This window comes from Aptenodytes patagonicus, chromosome 1, assembly GCF_965638725.1.
Source record: "Aptenodytes patagonicus chromosome 1, bAptPat1.pri.cur, whole genome shotgun sequence".
Classification (NCBI taxonomy): Eukaryota; Metazoa; Chordata; class Aves; order Sphenisciformes; family Spheniscidae; genus Aptenodytes; species Aptenodytes patagonicus.
In genome coordinates, this window is record NC_134949.1 from 203,348,745 (window position 1) to 203,371,040 (window position 22,296).

General features: G+C 43.0%; 1 protein-coding gene across 5 annotated transcripts in view; it reads left to right on the plus strand.

The window, feature by feature from the left end:
* The window catches only part of KATNAL1 (katanin catalytic subunit A1 like 1), a 46,177-nt gene extending 27,771 nt beyond the window's left edge, over nt 1-18,406 (plus strand). For 4 of the 5 annotated variants that reach the window (XM_076364304.1, XM_076364306.1, XM_076364303.1 and 1 more), the window contains 7 exons: nt 3,142-3,266; nt 3,772-3,877; nt 8,632-8,790; nt 9,656-9,782; nt 10,739-10,873; nt 13,192-13,318; nt 14,839-18,406. In XM_076364304.1, coding sequence (XP_076220419.1) covers nt 3,142-3,266; nt 3,772-3,877; nt 8,632-8,790; nt 9,656-9,782; nt 10,739-10,873; nt 13,192-13,318; nt 14,839-15,037 — 978 coding nt within the window. In that variant the 3' untranslated portion in view covers nt 15,038-18,406. The remainder of the gene's footprint in view (nt 1-3,141; nt 3,267-3,771; nt 3,878-8,631; nt 8,791-9,655; nt 9,783-10,738; nt 10,874-13,191; nt 13,319-14,838) is intronic. The other variant, XM_076364307.1, reaches the window with a different exon arrangement.
* Nucleotides 18,407-22,296: the final 3,890 nt, after the last annotated feature.

Sequence of the window (22,296 nt, forward strand, 5' to 3'; positions counted from 1 at the left end):
AAGAGCGCATCTGGCAGTTGTTTGTTTTTTGTGTGTAGTGGGAAGAGCCTGAAGGAAGCAAGATGTCTTCAGGACCCAGTTCTGGTCATTGCAGCCACCAAGGTTATCCTATGTGATTGATCTGTCTGTGTGATATAGCCATGGAAACGAATGTAAATGAAATCCTAAGGCCAGGTTGTAGAGGTGTTACCAGCAGAGAGGAGGCCCTGGTGAGAAAGCAGCTGGAGTATTTTGCGTGCATTTCTACAACCGTGCTCAAGAAAGATGTTTTAATATTAGAAGAAGGGAGAAAAAAAAAGGGTTGCCAAAGTGAACAGGTAATTGTGTTCAGCTTGTGTTTCAAGAGGAGACTTACTTGGTTTGGTAAATGAAGGCAGAGCACATGCATGCTGCAAGTACATCAGAGTGGTAGACACATCAACGAGACATCTGCTGAAACTAATGCACGAACTTCGTACAAGAGTAGAAATGCATTCATTTTGGAAATAAGGTTTTTGTTCCAGTGGGTTAGCACAGATCTGATAGCTCTTCCTGATGGAAAGCCCAGAAAATTTCTAAACATGTGTAAGTCAGAACTTGGTTGGCCAAGGAGATGGTTACATGATGGGATTGCCAAGGGGACTGGGTGGGAGCAGTCTTTTGCAGTCCTGTATACCTCTGTCTGTTGGCATACCTTCTTAGAGAGAAGCCATCACAGCACCTTTATTTAAAGCTGTTTTGAGAGAGTAATACCACAAGAAGAGGTGAGGCTATGACTGGAAAAATTATGCTTACTCCAGCTGCCTGGATTCAGGTGACTTTTTTTTTTTTTAATTATTTTTTCTAGTCTCTGCTCACTTACCTGCTGACTGAGGATTGCATGTTGGACCAATTTGGGACCAACATTAATAATCTTATTACATGTGAAAACTGCAAATACTTTAAATCTTGGTTTAATTCCGGAACTGAAAAAAAATCAAAACATTCAGTGTCACTGAAATGATAGCCAAGGTGATGCTGAAAGCACATCTCCCAGTTGGCCGCCCTTCTCCCTCTGTCGGCGAGCCACGCATGCCACAGCGAGCAGGAAAAATAACCGTCCCAGGAAAAGCAAGTGCGGCAGGACCAGATAGCTGGGGTTCCGGGGCGCGGGCCCGGAGGAGGCGGCCGGGCGCAGGGACGCGCCGCCACCCCGCGGCGGAGGAGCCGCTGCCGGCCCGGGCCGTGCTGCCGCCCCGTGGCTGCGCCGGAGCTGCCGGCGCCCTCCTTGCCGCGGGGCCTTTCTTTCCCCTTTTATTGCTGTTTGATTCCGCTTCTTTGAGCTGCGTCACACCCGGGCCCGGCGTCGCCTGCATTGCTCGATTTGCGTGTTCGCCGCCTTCCTGGCACAGCAAACAGGCTGCGTGCAGATCTGCCAGCCGGGCTCGGGTACGGGGGCTTTAGCTGCTGCTTCAGCCTCCTCCACAGTGCGCTGTGGCTAGCTGCCCTGCCTTCTCCTGCTTTTTAAAGCCTGACTTAACTGTTTCACGCAGAGAAAACAAAACATCCGATTTGTTTTGAGATGTGCAGAAAAATTCTCCCACTAGGAAAACCAGTTCATTGCAGAGGGATAGGAGAGAAATGTGTAACAAAGACAGCAAATACCTTTCATGTCATTGTCTTTTTTTTTCCTTCTTTCTTTTTTTATGGTTACATTTGGATTGCATTTTCTCTCTCCTGAAATCTTCCAAACTCTGCAGGGCTTTTTTTCTCTGTTTCCTTTTTACACCAGACCATAACATTTTTGACACCAGCTTTTTGTCTAAACACAACTTTCAGCTTCATTTCCATAAAAAAAACTGATCTGGGAGTACTAAACAACACAGAGTTCACTTGGAAGCAAGAAATAAAAATAGTGGGAAGATAAACTGCTCCCTCATAGGCAAATGGCAACTGGGAGGGGTGTAATCGCTACCTTTTTCTTTTTCCACTGCGGGGTTATTTGTGTGTCTCCAGCTGCCTCTCAGCCCGCCTTTGCCTAAGCTGCTTTGTTCCAGCCAGCTGGGATTCTTTAACTTGCTGCTGATAGTGTTTAGAAGCTGAGTTAAGAGTCCTAAAGTAGCTCCCTACTCAGCCTCCTTCGTTAAAACAGCACAGCTGCTTTTCAGGCACCATCGAAAGCTGCTGTTGAACTGGGAGGGGAAGCGGTTTTCTTCTGAAGTGGGAGAGGAGGACCGTGAGCCCTGATGCTTCAAAGGGAAAATGTTACTTCACCCCCATAAGCTTAACAGCACTGTGGAAGTATTAACCAGAAACTCTGGGCCGTTTGGGGCAGAGGCAGTGTGTGGCTTGGTTGCTGAATGAGCATTGGCATGTTGCAGAAATTATTGTAGTTCAAAGAAACCTGGGTGACTTGGGAGCTTCTTTAGGGCTTTTGGTGCAGCCCTTAAATAAATATGACCTTTTAAAAGCATTTTAACTGTTTATGGAGCTGGCCTGTGAATGAGAGGAGGGAAATAGTTTGCAGTTGAGGAAAGAAGAAATTGCTGGGCAGGAAGGCTTTGATTAAACAAGGGGAAAGGATCTACTTGGTTTTCCTCCATCAAAGACAATGGATGTAACAGCTCTTGTGTTCCTTTTCAGTGATGATGGAGTGCCAGTCGTTTAGCTCTGGCAGGTAGTGTGGCAGGTGTAGCACCTTCAAAATATGTTTTGGATGCTCTGGTCTTCAGCCAGGAGTTAATGTAGCATTAAGTCATGACACAGCCTGCTTTGTGAGGCTGTTTCTGCATTCGTGCCTTCGGCTGGCCAGGAAGTGTGTCAGTTGTCTAAAGAGTGGTTTAGCATTGTTAAGAGAGTCTGTTTTGCTGCTTTAAGACCAACCAACCAACCCACCCACCGTGATACATAATGAGCTCTGATGGGGTTTTATCACTGTGAGCTGCATCTATGAAGGAACCATGGTGCTGTTGTGGTGGAAGCAATCACAGGTGTTTGGGCACTCTTTGTGGAGTGTAGGGTGTGAACACATTGGTTTTGCTAGCCATTGTATAGCTGTGTTAAAGCTTGGTACCTTCTTGTGGCTTCTACAGAGGTGAACCAGACAATATTGCTATATATTGCTAGTAAAGGATATGTTCAAAGAATAATGTCCTTATGAACGTGTATGGCTTTCACTTCTAGGGAAAGAAAATACCCCAGGAAGTTGGTGATGGTGAAATTCCCAAATTTGATGGAGCAGGTTACGACAAAGACTTGGTCGAAGCTCTTGAAAGGGACATTGTATCAAGGAATCCAAGCATTCATTGGTATGAGGATTTTCTCAATTCAAGTGTTTTTGCTAGTGTGGAGAAGGAGAGAAATTATCCTTCTTCTAACTCTTAAAACAGGGAGCCATCATAATCTTCTACAGATAAGCAAAACAAGGTCTTTTGGTTTTAACAGTTTATTAATTTGATTACAGTTAAGCTTTTGTTGCTGACTGATATTATGTGCAGTACATCCATTACAGGTACTGCTGAAATGAAAGTACACTCCAGAGAACTTTAAAGATACTGCTTTGGTGGTCACATTGTCCAAAACAATTTTTAATTAAGCAGCTCTGGGTAACTTGAGTTGAAAATAATTTTTTCTCTACCTTCCAAAAGTGGATTCAATTTTAGGTCACAGGATTGTAGGAGTGCTCTCATGAGGCATATACTGGCATGCTAAAAGAGATGGTACTAAGTGAAAAGCTTTTCTATTTTTCTTGTATAAAAATAGAAGGAATATTGTTGTACGGGAATCTTATACAAGTTTCTTCATCTTGCACAGGGATGACATAGCAGATTTGGAAGAAGCCAAGAAATTACTAAGAGAAGCCGTTGTTCTTCCAATGTGGATGCCTGATTTTTTCAAAGGGATCAGAAGACCTTGGAAGGTGGGAGGTTTTTTGGTGTTTTAGTAAATGGAAAGCTGTAGTTATGTATGTCTGCTGCTGTAATGTGTGTGGATGCCTGTAGCAGAAGGCTAAAAAGGCAAATAGGAAAGATCAGGAATTTGTTCATGAAATTCTCTCATAATGATTCACGTAGAATGCACTGAAAGAAAGAGCTGGATGTGTATGCGGGCTTTACAGTAAATAATAATTCTTTTGTATTTACTCAGTCATAGCTTGTTGACATTATAATACTTTCTATATGTCAGCCTGTACATGTGAGCAAGCATATAGGGTATATTGACAGAAGCAGAAATGCTTAATAGACAGCTCTGCTTAGGATTACGGTGGCCACCCTTCAAGACTTCACGGAGGAAAGCAGGCCTTGGACTGTTGGACCCGATCTTTCACTCAGACTGCGAACTGGATGGTGCAAGGAAGCAAGGAGAGAGGGGCTAATCAGAGTGATGATTTAGCTTTGCAGTTACACTTGCAGCTGGGCATAGTTACTGCTGGAGTGGGAGAAATTCCAAGTGGGAGAATGAGGTGCAAGTGGGGCAACAGGAGAGATACGGGACTGAGCTGGTCTGGCTGATGGACCAGAGGTGACCCCAATCTGGGCCTTGCTTAGAGCTAAAGAGGAGGGAGGAAGTTGCTGAGCATTTCTGTAAACAGAAAATAAAATTATATTGCTTTTGTTGTGGGATGGATTGACACTTGTTTTGGGAATAACTAGTCACAACACAAGGGCTTTCTGGTTACTGAGAAGGATTACTGGGGAAAAGAGACTGCTGCAAATTGTCTGTTATTCTGAGTCTGCAAGGCAATGGCATGTGTAGGGAATGCTGTGTACGTGAGTGGTTTCTATGGTTTAGTACGCTGGTTCAGCAGCACGTCTCAGATCTTGTGTTACTAACACTTGCCCTGTGTTTTCCTGCTTGGTCCTTGTACTTCTCTGGCTTATACTTAGGTCTGACTCTCAAAGCTGTCCTCTTCCAGCCTGAGCCAGTCCTAGATCCCTGTTATTCTGCTTATTTACAAAACAAAAGCCTGCGGGAAGTGATGAGTGGAAGACTTGTCATTCTTGGGGCTTATGTCTACAGACATAAGGGAAAGTCAGAAAGAGTGGGAGCTGATGGCAGGAGCTCAAAGATTGCTGCTTGAGGGCTGCTCATGGAGATTTTAGTGAGTTGCAGGGGGACAGCCCAAACTTAGCCCCAGGCTGTATGGCCTTTGGGGTTTAGAGTGCTTGTGGTCAGTACCAGTGGGCTTGAGGTTAACCTTAAGGTTAACCGAGCTATCAGCTTGGACAGAGCCTCGATACTGCGGGTTACAAGTGTAGGGTGAGATTTTAGTGTCTTGAACAGCTGAATCTCTCTGTTTTCCTCTTGGCATAGAGGAAGCTGATCCATACCCTTATTATAGACTATAGGGGCCCCGTCTGTCCAGTCTCAAAAACTTTTAAGGGAGAGAAGAGCTGCTATACTTTTTTTTCACCTATTAACATGCCTAGAGGATGTAGTGGCCATCTATCTTTAAGGCAGGTATCTCAGCAGACCGCAGGGAATGTGAAGAGCGCCACTGGCCCTGCCTCCAAGTATTGTGGCAGTGGATAAAGGAACAACAGCCTGGTCTTTTAAAGAAAGAGTTGCACTCTCCATCTCTTTGTGTGAGATTATCTTTTCCTACTGAGCAGTGTCGCCTCTGAAAACTAGGTGGTTGTAGACGTGGAAAAAAATTCTAAGATTATTTCCTCTCCTCAGTCTGAAATGCAAATTGATTTCTGACGAGTCCATGAAGAGTCTTCATTGTTAGCCTTTTCCCTGGTGACTTGTGAAGCTGTAACTCTTCTGAATTTATTTTTCACACAGAACAGCATGTATTTTCCCTACTGTTGACCTTTGTGCTACAAGGATGAGAAGTTTTGAAGGAAAGCCTGTTTCTTGCAGTAATCAGTGTAGCAGCAGGCATTTGTTGAGCCTAGGCATTCAGGACAATAATTCAGGGAAAAGGCAGCCAAATCTGTTTTTGGATGTTCAGACTCTCCTGAAAACAATTCCCAAGATAGCCCTCAGAGTTTGTGCCTGCAGAGGATGGTGCCTTGTGTGAAGGAGCCAGCTGTCTTCCCTGATTCAACACAGGTGCTGTGTATTTGCAGCCACGGGTTTCTGAGTGTCCACAGGCTTGCTCTTTCTTTTTCTCCAAACTGTTTTGTGCCAAGAAGGCCCAGTTGCTCGCTGTGCTTCCCACTGCTCTGCTAGTGATTGTTACAACAACAAGAAGTAACCCTGCAGTGATTTCATCAAAACACTTACTCCCTGTGGTGCATTTCAGCTTCTTATTGGAATACTTTGGATTTACAGAGCCTTAGAGGAAGAATAAAGAAGTCTTTGTGTTTGTCAAGGATTTTAACTAGTGAGTAAGTGGCAGCCTCCTAGTTTGCAGAGAGAAAGAGCAATTTGATCCTATGTGTTTCTGTTTGAAACCATGCACATCTTGTTTTGCTGAGAACTCAAGTTCTTTTTTATTGTCTTTTTTTTAACTGATATTTCTATTGTCTTTATCCCCGGAGAGCTTGGTTTTCCCCTGGCTTTATACCTGGTGTGGCTGCTTTGCACCTATGTTATACACATACAGAATGCCACCAGTATCATGTGCTAAGTAATGCTCACTGTAATAGTTACACAGGAGGTGCAAAGTGATGGGCTTCAGTTCGGCAGCGAGCAGCATGTGTAGCTGAAGCCAGAATTTGACCTTCCATAATAATGGAGGACCAAAGCAATATCCAAAAAATGACGTTGGTCCCTTGTATCACCAGGTCCTGCAGTAAACAGAGTTTGTCAAACACAGGAGTCAAGTGTGATTTGAATTGAGGTGAAGGTTGTTTTAAAATATTAAATAAACACATTTGAAACTCGGAGAGAACAGTAAGTCATCTCTGACTTGCGTATCACAGGCTGAGTAATTTTCACCCAGTTACTCCAGGGTTGTACGTGCAATATTATTATAATATCAGTATGACTATGCAGCAACTCAAATCACAGTATATGTCTGAATGTTCATGGGGAGAAAAAGAGTCCATTTACTTTTTATGCTTGCTGCTCTGGAGCTTAGGAAACCTTGGGCAGCCTGAGGAGTGACATTGGACTGTTAGCTGTATGGATGGAGTGTGAACATTTCTAACTGAATTTACCAATGAATGTATGTTGAGCTTGCGTTAGCTGGGTGTTAAATGGCAATAAAGGTATTAAGAGTTAATGGAAAATGGAGTACAGAGAGGCTACTGCTTTTGAATAGTACATTTTTGAATAATTGCCTTCCCAGTTGATATGTTATTGTAGATCTCTTCCGTGTCATTCTTTGTGCTTTTTGAAGTAAATTTTTGTGAGGAACAGATGAAATCTAATTTGCTATGTGGCTTGCGTTTAACAGATATTTTTATTGCTGTGGCATTTTATGTAAGTTATTAATTGCAAAGCACATTATGATGTGCAATTCTAATTCTAGCTAATTTGATTATCCTTGCAACACAGTACAACTTTACTTTAGGAAACTCTTGTTAGCATGTAATAAGATCTTGCAGTTGAGAGGGGAAAAAAACCCCAAGCTCCTTGAGCAGTACATTTTTATAGTGTTGTGCTCAAAATCACAGTGCCTTATTCTAGTGCTGTACAGGGATGGAACAGTGTGTTGTCCCTCTCCAGCACTGCTGCTGAAAGGGTTGGAAAGACTATCCATAAAGATAAGTGTATTTAGAAATATTATCAAGAGCAATTAACCAGTCTCAGTGCTACAATCTTAACATGGGTCCTGAGAGCACTGTGTGTCTAGCTAAAAACCTGCTTGCATAATGATGGGTAAATGTGCTGAGCTGCAGAGATGTGTGCTCCTTACTCTCTCTTTCAGACAGACCACAGATAGAAAGACAGTCTGATGTTGTGGATGCCAACCTGGGACTCAACAATTTTAGTTCAGTTTTCTAGTTTAAAGCTTTTTGAATAATCGCTGAGGTTCATATTGGGCTTTTTGTGGGACTGAGCGGTAGTCCACATGAGCCACAGTTGCTTATCTGTGAAATAGAAATAGCAGCGCTCTTCTGCCATCCAACAGTGTGGTGAGGATGGTGCTTCATCCAGGAATTGCTAAGATGCAGTAGTATGGCTATAGAAGTACTGAGATGGAGAGATTAAACAGTGTGACAAACCCTTGTTTTCAGCGAATGCTCTCGTTCATACCTATATGTAAAAGTCAACCAGATTCGTATATACACATCATCAGGATTTTTTTGCAAAATGTTTTTCTACAGAAGAATGCTCTACTGAGGGAACACAACTTTCTGCAAAAGTATTTTGGTTTCTGTGAAGCTTTCTTCATGAAGGGGCTTTTGTTCCAAAATGAAGAATTCACTCTCTTCATCTGCATGTGCAGCCCCTCGTGAGTTGGGAAGGGCCTAAGTTCAAGTCCAGGCTCTGTCTGATTCAAAGCAAGGCTGTATCTGTTGTCTGCTTCCCAGGTGATAGGTGCAGCAACAGTTACTGGCTTTTGTGATTCATACTCCAATGGAGTGGTAATAAGAATAAATCCCAGAGCACTTCCCACTGTTCTCAAAAGCAGGATTCTTGTCTTTTGTTTTCCACTGATGGCAATTATGTTATTAAACAATTACAATACAGATCTTGGATCATATTGAGATGTAGTGTAGAGTACCAATTGCAAAGTTTCTTTATTTGTTCATTACCTTTGTTTTCACCTTTCAGGGCGTGCTGATGGTTGGTCCTCCTGGCACTGGCAAAACAATGCTAGCGAAAGCTGTTGCTACAGAATGTGGAACAACATTCTTCAATGTGTCTTCCTCTACCCTGACGTCTAAATACAGGGGCGAGTCTGAGAAGCTGGTCCGCCTCTTGTTTGAAATGGTATGTCCTCAATGATGTGATCTGGGGATCACTAAGGTGAGAAGGGACATCTCCTTTGGTTTCCTGCCCCTCTAGTAGCATGTTGGAAGCATGGAGTTCATTGCATTGGCACCCCCTCAACCAGATAGAAAAGCACAGTCTCTGTGTTTCCGTCCTTTTCTGATATGTCGTTGAGGATTAAGAAGGAAATGGTTCATCGCCCATGTTTAGGATAGCGTTTTCCAGACTAGATGTAGAGTCGTGACCTTGACAGAAATTCAGTTCTTACTTGATTATGGGATAAGCCCATAGGAAGTAGATTTGAAATTGGAAGGAATTTGGAACTGTTATTCTAGAAGCAATACATGTTTTAGTTCTGTTTCTGTTCTGAATGCTGGACACAAGCCTCTCAGTGAAGTTTTGGGTGTGGTCCATCATGCGGGGTATGTGAAGGACATGCCCATGTGGACCTATGCTGAAGGGTCATTCACCTCTTTGGGATCCTTGCTGCACTTCTACTATACTCTCAGTTAAAACCTGTCTCTGTTGAGACAGGCTGAGCTCCCTTCTGTCCCCTGGGCTTTCCCCTCACTGCAGAAAAACCTGGGCATGAAAAACTGCCTGTATTTTGATTGTATTCCTTTTTGCCCTTTGCAAGACTAGTTGCTGAGGAAAACCAACCAACACTGAACGACCCCTGACTTGAGGAGTACGATTTAAACTTAACCATATGCCAGACAGTTTGTAAATCAAGATCTTGAATTATTTTCTTGTGACAGGCAGGGAAGATATGTATGTAGTATGTCTAGTGGGACTGGTTCGTGGTCTGATGAGGGCCTGTGCTTGCTGCTGCAGCCTTAATAGTGGTGTTTTCATTTGAATAAAGGCGAGGTTTTATGCTCCAACAACAATCTTCATTGATGAGATAGATTCCATCTGCAGCCGCAGAGGCACGTCCGACGAACATGAGGCGAGTCGCAGAGTCAAGTCAGAGCTGCTTGTGCAAATGGACGGTAACAAGTGTTTAGATCCGAGTTTGGGGCTGGGGTGCTGTTTCTTTACAGGTGGGAATGTCAGAACTTGAGCAATCTGGAAAACCTGGCTTTATGGATGGGGGAAAAATAAGGCAGAATTTGAGAGTAGTGTATTTTTGGAGTGTTCAAAGGCAGATGACTGAAAAGGCTTTATTTTTTCTAAAATGGCCATTTTGATGGTAAATTGAAAACTCGTATTTAAGTGACACAGACACTAGGAGAAGCAGATAATGGAGATTTGTGCAGTTTAATACAGGTCTTTAATTTTGGTGCAATTTAAACAAATTTCTCCCCTTTGCTAGAGTCTCCAGCGCAGGAACCCCATTGTGAGATCTGATTTTGCTGTATTCTGTGGCGGCAGCTAATATTACCCTTTTAGTCAGATTTAGTACCTGTTCTGTGCAGGTGCACATAACGAGGATGACTATCTGAGGAATATTGTATGACGTAGTGGTTTGATAACCACCGCTGTATTGCAGTTGTTGTTACTATTTATAATGTCCTCAAATGCGCAGGTCCATTGTCGTAAACTCAGGGTAGGCAACTTTTTGCCCCAAAGTGATAATTTCTTTGCAGTCTTCATTTGGGAGGCCAAGGAGTGATTCCTGTTTCTTCTATGCCCAGATCTGACAGAGATAGCACTTTCGGTGGGACTAGTAGGGCTACACTCACATATGACTGTGTTATTATTAGCACTGTCAAAAAAAGCCCTCCCCTGACTCAGCAAAAGAATGAACTGTCCCCTTCTCTGCGACAATGATGGTCTTGTCACACCTAAGCTATGCGAAGTTTGGAAAGCAGCACTAGGACTACATAGAGCTGTTGCTTAGCTTTGTCCAGGCTTTTGCAATGTGTGTGTGTGCAGTGTTTCTTAGCAAGCATCTCAATCAATAAGAGCTGTGGATTGAAACTGCTCTAAACTGTTGTGCTTGAAGGGGTAGGTGGTGCTCTGGAAAATGATGACCCTTCCAAGATGGTTATGGTATTAGCAGCTACAAATTTTCCCTGGGATATCGATGAAGCTCTCCGACGGAGACTGGAGAAGAGGATTTATATACCTTTGCCCACAGGTATGTTTGCTACGAGCATTTTCCTTGAAAATGGCCTTTGCAAGACGAGCTTAGGACTACTGCAGGACTGTTGGGTTTGGGACGAATCTTGATGTTTTTGTGATGAGCAGTGAAATTCAGGGGTTAATCATTTGGCTGGGTCGCTTTATTTTTAAAGAGAGTGAGGGGGAAAAAAAATACTACTTGCTTGGGGGCTTAAAAACAGAGCTGCAGCATTTCATTGCAAGCCCATTGATGGGTTCGTACATTTTGAAAGAGAGTTTTAATGAGCCTGGAATTATTTTAAATGTTTGTCAATCCTTGAGTGATCATCAAAGGCAGCCTTCGGACATGTTCAGAAATATTGCAAATGCACTCTGTGCCCTTGCAGATAAATGCAAAGAAGTGGATCCACAAATTTTCACTTACAGGCTTAGTTCATTGTATATCACTGCTTGCTCACCTTTATGACTGTGCTTTGAGTCACTCAGAATGCAGCAGGCTGATTGCTTTCCTGCCCTAAGACATCTCGGCTTGTATTGTCTTTCCTAGCTGTCATTCACCTGTCCTATTAATTTTGAGATTCCTATCACTTGAAGTTTGCATAGCTTCGTTTCTTCTTGGTACGGTGGATGCCTCATCTCCCTGCATGAGCACTCAAGATAACAAGATGCGTGTTCATGGTGACAGCAGTTGTGATTGAGTTTAGCAGGTATAAGGACACTTAATAGTTCTACAGCTTGTCTTTGCAGCTCACAGGCAGTAACAGCTCCTAACAGGATGCCTGTCTTTATGACCAATTAGTTTAAAATCCTATCAGCTCTTGTTCTTGTTTCTAATTAAACCAGATTGTTTTTTGACACAGTGTATTAGACCCTGGACAACATACGAGATGTGCTCCGGTTTTATTTCCAATCTTATGTTCTGTTGCATCTATTCTGTAAATAAGAACGTTGAGCTGTTCTGGGCAAGTCTGCTTGATGCATTTATAACTGTGCTGTGTGATTTGATGTGGTCAGGCATTTTAATTGAAAAAGTGATACGATATGTCATATATACACCTGTATATTGTGGAATTTGATGCAAGTATATATTCTACCGTGTTTCATTTTCAAAATACTGCAAGGACTTGCTTAGCCCCATAGCAAAGATTAGAAGAATGTTCTCTGATACAGGACGCTCTCTGCAGGTATGCTGTATGTACATTGTGCTCTGTAAATAATAAATCCCCATTTTATAGCTAGTGCCAGTTGTGTGTGATTGATAACTCTATATTCTTGACAGTTCTGCAAAGCACACAAAAATAGCAGCTTTAGACAAGCTTTCTAATTTCTTTTATATTCCCCTCCCCCCTTTTTTAATTAGGGACATCAATGAATAAAACATAAGTGTGGACATTTCCTTAAGACTTTTAGCCTTTCCTACTGCTATTTCTTCTGTTGTGGTTGTCCTCTTTTCTAGGTCATAAAAATTGGTCACTGTGGAAATAATGATGCTGAGCTGGTATATTTTTCTGTACAGTAAAAGCCAGTAAAGCATTCGTCCACTTCTTTACCACCCTTGTGCAGAGTAACACTGAGGCCTAAGCTGTCAAATGTGAATTGCCTCTTATAAGCCTAGGCTGCTTAACATACGTACCCAAATGCACATATGCACATGCCCTCTACAAGAAAAATGGTTAATTGGCTGCATAAGTGCTCATTTATGCAGCTGGTTATCACTGTGTGCACACTGCATCTAGGTCTGAAAGTGGGATACCAGGACATTTGTATTGTAAATATATTAATATGTTTACTGTATTAATGTATTAATGTATCTGTTTTCTATCAGGCTTCAGCAGCTTTCTTGGGTCCCAACTGAGTAAAGTGCTTAAACATATGCTTAAAGTTCAGCCTGTTGTTAAGGGGTTTGTGCTGTCTGAAGCTCTGTTAATAGAATCCTCATTGTGGTTCTAATGAAACTTTGTGAATAATATGCAATCAAACACTTGAACAGCGAGTGAATCCAAAGGGGTGTGAGAAGAAGCAGACATTTGTAGGATTGTGCTTTTGTGCCCTTGGGTAGTATGTGACCAAATGCTTTGTCACCTGAGACATAACAGACATTTTTTTAATGACGTTTGACTTTGGAAAATGTCTCAAGAGTATGCTGGTTTAATATAATACTTTTAACCGTATACTTTACTGTATTTGATTGCACGCTTTACAAAGTTTTGTTCTGTCTCTTTTCTTATGTTAAACCCTTTTGTTTGTACTTTTCACTGAAAAATCTAAGTTGTGTTTATTTCTTCTTTTAATGTTACTCTTGCAAGTCTTCAAACAAGTATTTTTATGTTGTAGCAAAAGGCAGAGCGGAACTACTTAAGATTAATCTTCGGGAAGTAGAACTGGATCCTGATATCAGCCTTGAAGAAATTGCTGAGAAGATTGAAGGCTATTCTGGTGCTGACATCACTAATGTTTGCAGGTACCTCACCCCCCTTAATTTGCAAATAAAACTGCATGGAAAGTCATCATTTACATTATGGGATAAAAGGCAATACCGACTACAGCTGAAGCCGTGCTAACAGTGACTATGTTTGAGGCCCAAATCTCTTTACTGGAACCATGTGTTACTGTCATGTGGAGCAGTCTAAAGACCACGAAGGCTTTGTATGTATATGGTTAAGTTTTCTTGGCTCTGAAGAGAAAAAAAAATGTCTGAGCAAATCTCATGTTGCCATTGTCTGCATTTACTGAATATTTGTTAACATAGTGGAAAACAGGTTTGGATTTTTTTTTTTTTTTTTTTAAATCCCATGGGTTTAAGAGCTAGAATTTTGCGATGCAAAGGAACTTTTCACAGAATATGTCTTTGGGGCTTCTATATGCTGTATGTTTGGACAGCCCCCAGTGCAGCACGGTCTTGGTTTCTGCCTGAATCTTTTAGGTGCAAGCGTGATACAGATAGTTTATAGCATTAGTATTTAATTTATTTCCATCCTGTTCCCACAATTTGTTTCATTTTTTGACAAATGAAGCTTTTCTGGTGGAGGATAGGTATTTGGAAAAACTTCTTGGTAGGAAGTCTACATCCCTTACAACGTTAGGATCCCTGCCAAGAGAAACTGATTCTTTAAGAACATGGCTTGGGATTTTTTTTTTTCTTCCCCTGCTGCTTTGCTGAAATTGTGAAATGACTCCATGGTTTTGAAAACTTGGTGTGTGTCACGCAGTGCAATAGTTAAATTACCTGTTCTCCCTGAGGCCTGTGTTATTCCTTGTTGGGAAAAACCTGGGGAAAGATAAAATGTAATTTCAGACTGCATGTGGGCTGTGGTGTGAGAAATGAGCAGTGTTCTCTGTGCCAGTGGACCACACTGGCAGCATCCGAGCTGGGGAGGAGTTGTGGAGCAGGTAGAGCGTGAGGAGCCATGGGCACTGATGGCCTCAGCCCTGCAGGGCCACGTGAAGCTAGTGTCTGATGCCTCCTGCTGTGCCCTTTACAGGTTCATGTGCTATGTGCGAGCAGGCAATAGAGCTGGGCTGCACTCCGAACACTTGCTGACTGCCCTTTTGGGCTACACGGTGTAGAGCACGTTGAAATCTAAGGGGATGGGGGTGCAAAATCCAGACTACTTTAAAAAAAAAAAAAAAGTCCGTGAGTGCAATTCCTCTCCCACCCTGCCCTTTCCTGCACTGAAGTTGTAAAATTTCATCTCTATGAATCATTGTAAAAGGTTTTCAGTTTTATAGTTTTAATTATCTCTGCACATTTACCATATGCTTAAATGAGTTTTGGTGCCAGTGCATTCTTTATGTTGAATTAATGTAGTGATCTGGGTACATGGAAGCTAAGAAAGATGTGAACCGCATCTTCTATGGTAAATAAATGCTCTCTTAAGTGTTCCTGCCAGTGGTTTCTAGCAAGAGAATACAATCAAAATTCATAGGCTTACAGCACATGCTCCTAGCAATTAGCTCCCATACATTGTCCTGTATTTCCAGGGATGCCTCTTTAATGGCAATGAGACGACGTATTAACGGCTTAACTCCGGAAGAGATTCGTGCACTTTCTAAAGAGGAGCTTCAGATGCCGGTTACCAAGGGAGACTTTGAGCTGGCTCTGAAGAAAATCTCCAAATCTGTTTCTGCTGCAGACCTGGAGAAGTATGAAAAATGGATGGTGGAGTTTGGATCTGCTTAATCTCAGTGACAGCTCTCCTTTGCTAGAGTTTTATGGCTTTTGTTGTTTTCACTTGCAAAATGAGTTAGAAATCTTTTAAAAGGTTTACTAAAAGGTCTGCCTCTGCCCCCATCCCACCCCCTTCTGGTGACAAGATCTTTTAAACTCCATTTGCCTTTAAAGGGAATGAACACAATAATGAGCTGATACTGTAAAAGATATTTTATCTCTGAAATAGTAAAATAAGACAAACAGGAAGGGAAAAATTATACTTGTGAGGATAATCTTTTTATTTTTCCAATGAAAGAGCAGTGTTACTTAACCTCCTCATAGTCATCTTTCATGGGTCAAGTCAATAAATCAGCTGGGGGATGTGACTCTAGAGGAGCTAACGAGAGCTCGCTGTACCCCCTGCACTTAAGTGCTACATTTCTGTTGAGCTGCTGACTCTGCCTCCCTTGAATGTGGCATCGAAGTTACTGTTCTCTCTCTCTCTGCTCGGATATTCAGAGCAAAGCCTGTGGATTAATTGGCATTACACAGAGGAAATGAGGATCAGTTTTCCATCAAGGCATGGACTTGGCTCTCCTCCAATGTACACCCATTTGGAATCGATGTCACTTCGGACTGGATTGATGTTACCTGTGATGACTTCTGATGGAGATGGGAGGAAAAGAAAAGGGCCTTGATTGCTCTCAGTCCGGTTTATGCTTGATCACTGAACACAGTTTGTACCAATTTGACCAGTAGACACTTTGACTGAAGTTACATCTTGCACTTTTATGCTTATGTATCATCCTATACTTTGTCTGTGCTGTCTAGATATTATTATTATTATTACTATTATTATTTAAGTACCAAGAGTTTAATACAGTAAAGACACTAATATCAAGGCTGTCTTTAAAATGGAAGGCTGTCCTTAAAACACGTGGCTGTGGACTTCCACTACTTCTGATTAGAGATGAACTCTTTCCTAGGCAATGGAATTTGCACCTGTTTATGTTGTAGAACTGTTCATGCTTAATTTTCTTTTTAATGAAGATTTCTTAAAAATGTATAAATGTTACTGATTTAGGGGAAAATAATTTGTACTATCTCATTTATGTTCTTCTCTGTTTCTTCCCTTCCCACGTACAAGTGCAGGGATGAGAAGGGTTGGGTTATAAACTCTAGCATGAGAAATCCTCTCTCTAGAGTATAACTGTCATGCTGACTATATGAGCTTTTCACAGACTCGGGCTGCGAGCCTGACATATGAAGGTTTCCTGCGCTAGGAATGAGAAGGAGAGGTTAAATTTACAGAGGAATATGCAAGCTCTCAAATTTTTGGTGATTTTGTGAGCTAGGCGGATGCAAGTTGCTGTGCGGTTCGGTAGGTATTCTGCCCTTCAGCTCTCTGCTGAGACTCCTAGTGGCACAGCCAGATGTGGCAAACTGGAGTAAGAAACAGATAACATCTCCTCTTGAATGGGAATATATCCTTATTTGCTCCTTTTTGCTAGTTCTTGGAAGTTCCCAATAATGTCAGTAATTCAGCACACTGGTCTCTTGGGCCATGACATGTGAACCACTAAGGCAAATGCTGCTCAAGCATGTCTACTGTTCAATAGCAAGGGCTGTCAGGATACGTGCATGACAGCTCTGCAGCTTCTATCTGATTATGTGGGTGACTTTTAAAGCTGTTTTACCATTGCTGTTTTGTCCGTCTGTATTCCTTTTTCTTTCTTTGTATGTGAAGACCACGTCTTGGATTGATCCTGTCATTTTAAAGGGCTGTCCCAATTTGCATGGAGGAACACCATGGAGGTTCTGTCAGTCTTGCATTTGACACGAAATTCAGTCAGGGCTTTAGAAGTGTGTTTCCATGTGGCACTCCAGAAGAATACCTTCTAGGGCTCCCAGACTGGTTGAGATACAGCTGCTGTTGATATCTTTTGAAGGACAGAGTATCTCCACTGGCTAGCTTTAGGCCTTGTTATACTCCTGGACAGGGAGGTTAGTGCAGGAAAAACATCAGCTTTTACCCTCTTCACCTACAGGGAGAATAAAAGCTCCAGTTGCTTCTTTCCTGGCTGGTTTGCACTAAGTGCACAGTAGAGCTCTTGGGATTCACCATACCTGCAGCTGTCAGACTAAAAGGAACAGTTCTGTCTGCATTGGAAGATGAGCAAGTGGAAGCCGTGTTGACTCTTTATAACTTTTGGATAAATTCCTACCAAGGCTAGTCTGTTCCTCCCAGGGAATAACTGGACTTCATAGAGAGAAAGCTTTGAAAACATTGCTACAGTCTGTCATTTCTTCCTTATGAAAGCTGTAGGCTGCTGCCTTTACTCTTTTTTTTTGTTTATTTGTTTTACTGTAGTAGAAATTAGTAAAGCCATGCAAATCTTTTGTGGCCAATGCCAGATTAGCACTTCAGGGTCTCTCACTAGAGAGGCCATTGCTGCCCGAGGAGCTTGGGCAAGATCTAGAAGGGAATAGACATGAATGCCAGTAACTTACCCTGTTCAGCTGCCCAAGAGCAGTGCTGGGATTCAGCAGTTGCTGCTTAGAAAAGTCTAAGTACCAGTTTTCTCAGTTTCGTATTGCAAGCAGCAGTGCCATTCCTGCTGATGAAAGCACAGCATTTAGCAAAAATGTTGTTCTTTAGCTCTTTGATGAACCTTCTACCTTAAGGCGTTAAACTTCCCTCTTCGATGTTAATCAAAATTCACTGTATTGGGCATTCTCTCTAGTAGGAATTATTCAGGTGCTGTGGTCTTTTTCTCCAAAGGTCGTGATTTCTACCCCAAATATGTTTTTCCTGTACAGGTCCATTAATCCTTTGCTGCTGCAGAACAGAAAAGTGAAAGTTTCCAGGCTGTAGATGTTTATATGTACGATGGTTGTACCCAAGCATTACACCCGTGACTTGGGCCCCGCTAGATCAGGCACTTTGCAAGACAGAGACCATCCCTTCCCTGCTGAGACTTTTCAGGATAGGGATCTGACCCTGTATGCTGACCCTTACATCTTTACCAAGTCACTCTGGTGCACTTACCTAGGTGGGCTTGGAGATTGGGTTATTGACTCAAGAGGGGAGCCAGGAGCGGGGTGCAGCAAGGAGCAACCAGGGAAGGAAGGCCGGGCCAACGGCAGCAGCAACTCGAGGCCCTAAGGATGAGCTTACAGTTCAGCGTAAGTCCAGCTCGTGTCCCACTGGGCGAAAACCCTTGTATAGGGATGTGGATTCCTCAGAGAGCAATGTATGAGCATATCGCAGCCTGCTGTGACAATTTGTTCTGTCTGTATGGAGCTACACGCACACACGTGTGTATGTGTATATATACGCACACAATGTGTGGTGTTTCAATAGTTTGTACCTAAATTACATAAAAAACATGTTTTAAAGCTGTGTTTACGTGTCTCTTTCTAAACATCTGTGAAGGCCCTCTTGGATGGCACTGTTAATTTTTGTACAATAAGCAATCTGGTTGTATGAAGTAATGAATGTACGTGTAGAGTCTGTTTGTCTCACTCGGGTTGGGCTGTGAGTGCTTTGCTGGTAACTGTTTCCAAAGGCTGCCACACAATGCAGATTTTTTTCAGCATTTCACGGTGGTGTTGGATTCACCAAAGTCCTGGATGAAGAGCAGTTAAAGCCGAGTCTGGTTTTTTTGGATAATGCTGTCAGCAATGCTTTCCCTCTTAAATTGGCCTTTCATTGCCACAAGCTATAAAGTGGGGAATGCTCCAATGCCCAGCACATGGAAGGAGGGTGGGGGAGAGGAAAGCAGAGGCCCCAGCAGATGTTCAGTGTTAGCACCTGATTCAGACCTCACAGAGCTGGGCAGGCTTTTTTATTGCCTGCCCCTGGGCTGGAAGTATAATCAGGCTCCAGAGAAGCTATATCATCAGCTGCCTGCTAACCAGAAGACTTTCAAGAGCAAAACTTATGTTAGGAAAGAGCTTTCAAACTTGGAAAAAGACCCCAAGTCTCTTGGGACTGAGTTGATTATTTGAATTTTCTCACTAACTTCCTTATGAAAGTATGTGTAGTTTCCAGTGTTTCATAATGCCTCAAGCATGAAAGAGCGAGCAAGGGAAATTGCTGATCAAGGGATTTCAGGAGAGGTCAAATCTTTGCATAGAAAGTTCAGCTCACCCCAGTTTAAAAGAGACTGTGAAGTAGCAAAGGTGCACTGACTTGTTCTGATCATGGTAAAGATGAAAGATTGTGTGCTGTAAAGAAGTCCTCCATCAAGCGGGCAAAGACATAGCTGTACAGTCCAGGCACAAGGAGGTGGAAGCAGCAGAGGAAATAATTAAATTTTTTTTGTCTGTTTTTGGAATAAACTACCCTGAATCAGTTCGTGGACTGAGAATTTGTTCTGATCTGTAGTGACAGATAAGAACATGATGAACATGCAGGTGAAAGTACTACCGGGGAGCGAGCAGGGAGCCTGGGAGTGCAGAGCAACACACTGGTGTAAAGTGGGTGTCAGCACCGTGGCTGCAGTTGGGGTCCACTCTGTGAGCCGCCCACTGAAGAACACTCTTGATGCAGGCTGCAGCCAAGCTGGGCAGGCATAGTCTCGGTAGCCCTCTAATGGAATAACGCAGACTGCATAAAACCACCCATGTTGGTGATAGCAAAGGCAGAGAGATGCTTCAGTTCAGAGAATGTGGCACACGGTCTTTTTCCCTGCTCACGTTAAGTGTTTCATGAGAGCGCTGTGCAAAAGCTTGGCTGTGGCTGCGGATGCCTCAATCACCTGTGTTTCAGAGCCTGACTTCCACACGAACCTTAGCTAACAGAGCTGCAGCAGCAAGTGATGTTCCCACCTCCCACAGCATGGGGGCATTTGACCCTCTCTGCTTTCTAAGCCAGCCTGTTTTTGTACGCTGGTTGTGACCTGTTCTTCTGACCCACTTACCGCATATACGGTTGTTCAGTACTTATAATAGAGGAGCTCCTTTTGTGCAATACAGAGCTGTCTTTTGATCAGCTAATGTCTAGCATAACTAGCATTAAAAGTGTATGGGATGAGATGTCTTGGCTAGCCTGGTTGCCCAGTGCAAGAACACTTAACCTCAACAGCTAAGGAAGTGCCACAAGGAAAGTTCTGGCTTTGTTATGAAGAGGCAAAGTGTGGGGATGTTCCCATTCCCACTGCACGGGCAGAGTTAGGGTCGTATCATGTCCAAGCTCGATTTTCTGGCTTTTGTGTATTTGTGACTTCTTTGTTGTAGTAGGAACGTTTTTCTCCGAGTTAAGCGGCAGCCATGGGTTTTTTGTTCAGTGTCTGGGTTAGGGTTTTGGGGATCCCGTGATCTGGTTGGTACATGAAGCTACTGAGCCCATTCCCAGCATGCTTACTTTTGGAGGAAGGTATCATGCATCCTGTTTGGCTGTCTGGCTGTACAGTAAGTCTTGTAGCTTTGTGCAAAGTTGCTTAAATATAATATTTAGAATATTAGTTTGGCAAAGAGAGAAATTCTTAGTACCAGATTACAACTGTGTTGCTGCCATTCGTGAGCAGTCCCTTGCATAAGTTGTTTAACTGATGTAAAAGAAACTGTCTTGAAAGTAAGAGTTTTTTTAACTTGACTTTGGAGAGCCAGAAAGGTAGAAAAATACTTGCCTAGAGGAAGATGCCAGGGTACCCAAGACGTTGGGAGCTGAAATGTCTTCTTTTTGTGGCTTTCCTTTTTGTCTAGCAGTTACACTGCTGGGTTGTGCTTTCTGGTTCCAATTTGTTTTGAAATAATTACCATTGTTTATCTGTCTCTCAGGCAGCCTTTGCAGATGAATTGGTTCCACAGAGCCCTCTTTTGCTTAGTGGTTGGTGTTCTTGCACAGCGTGTTGTGTGACATCTAATTGAACAGGCTGATGGCATGAGATCTTCCTTGTGAAGTAAAGGTCACCCGAATGGTGAAGGTGAGAGGAACTGTACTGAATACCAATTGGACTGGTGGTAACAGAAACCATAGCAACCCTGCACAGGATTTATAAATATGACGGAGAAGAAAAAGGGAATAACCTTAAGGAGCTGCTGGCAACACTGCAATATGCATGTTGATAAAAACGGTGCTCTTCGCATCTTTGCCAGTGAGGAGAACGTATGTAAGAGGGTGGAAGTGGATCGGTGAACAAAGGAAGGCAGCTGCAGGCACTGCCGACAGGTTTTGCCGCCCAGCCTTGCAGCTTAAAAACATGCCAATCTCCAGGGCCGCTTTGTTACGGTCACTACAAAACCTGCCTTTTATGTAATCAAATTTGTCTTCCTAATAGCTTGCTTCCCATCTTGAAATGTCTTCAAACGTTGGGATATGCTGGGGCCAGACTGTTTTTGGAGGGCTAGAAGAATAAGGGGATGTTAATAGTGATGTGTTTCTGTAGGGTCCTGGGGCTCTGTAGTGCTGGGTACCGTTCAGGTGCACAAGAGATGCTGCAAATGCTTATGGGGAGTTGAGGTGGTAGAAGGATGAGGAGAGAGGTGGAGGTGGAGTCACTCACCCAAGGTCCTGGGGTCAGTGGAGGAGAGAAAACTGTCTCTCTGACTCTCAGTTCCTGATCCTAAAGCATACAGTAGTGTTTTTCAGTTGCTTTTGATTTGCAGCCCCCTAGCATTTTTTCTACTGAGGCCAAAGATGCCTGTATTGTGAATTAAACACAGCAAGTTTGTTTTTCTTAAATACCTTCTGCAGGCCCTTAACAAATAGCCTGTGGTGCTCCGTGGGGCTGCAGATGGTAGTTAGAAAAGCACTGGCCCATGTCATCCTAAGCTTGCCTGAATTTCTTATGGAAGGGAGTCTATAATGGTTGCTGTTGATTTTATTTTCTTCTTGTTAGTTTGCTCAGAAAGATGAAGCTTAGTGAATGTGAGGTGCTTCTGGGGAGTTTATTTACAGTGTGTTTTTTTCTGTGCAGATTAGCATTTCATCAGCATATGGCACAGCCATTTAAAATAAATATTTGGCTTTCCTTAATTTATGCTTATGTAGAAAGGTTCCTGAGTATGCATATCTGTCCCTCTGTTGTGTCTAATTAGACATTTCTACCATGGTGCTGGGGGACCGGGCTCCTTCCCCCTCGCGGAGGAGCTGAGAGCTGTGATTCATGCGCTCCTCCCCTGCGTGATGGATCTGCATATCTCAGCTTGAGGGGAGTGGGGCAGGCAGCCGGCCGGCCCCTCCGCTGGCAGCACTGCCGGGTCAGCCTCCCTCTCTAGATCCTGGGAATTTAGATTTATTTAAACTGGGAACCTGCCCAGTTTAAGCAAATGCTTGGCGCCCC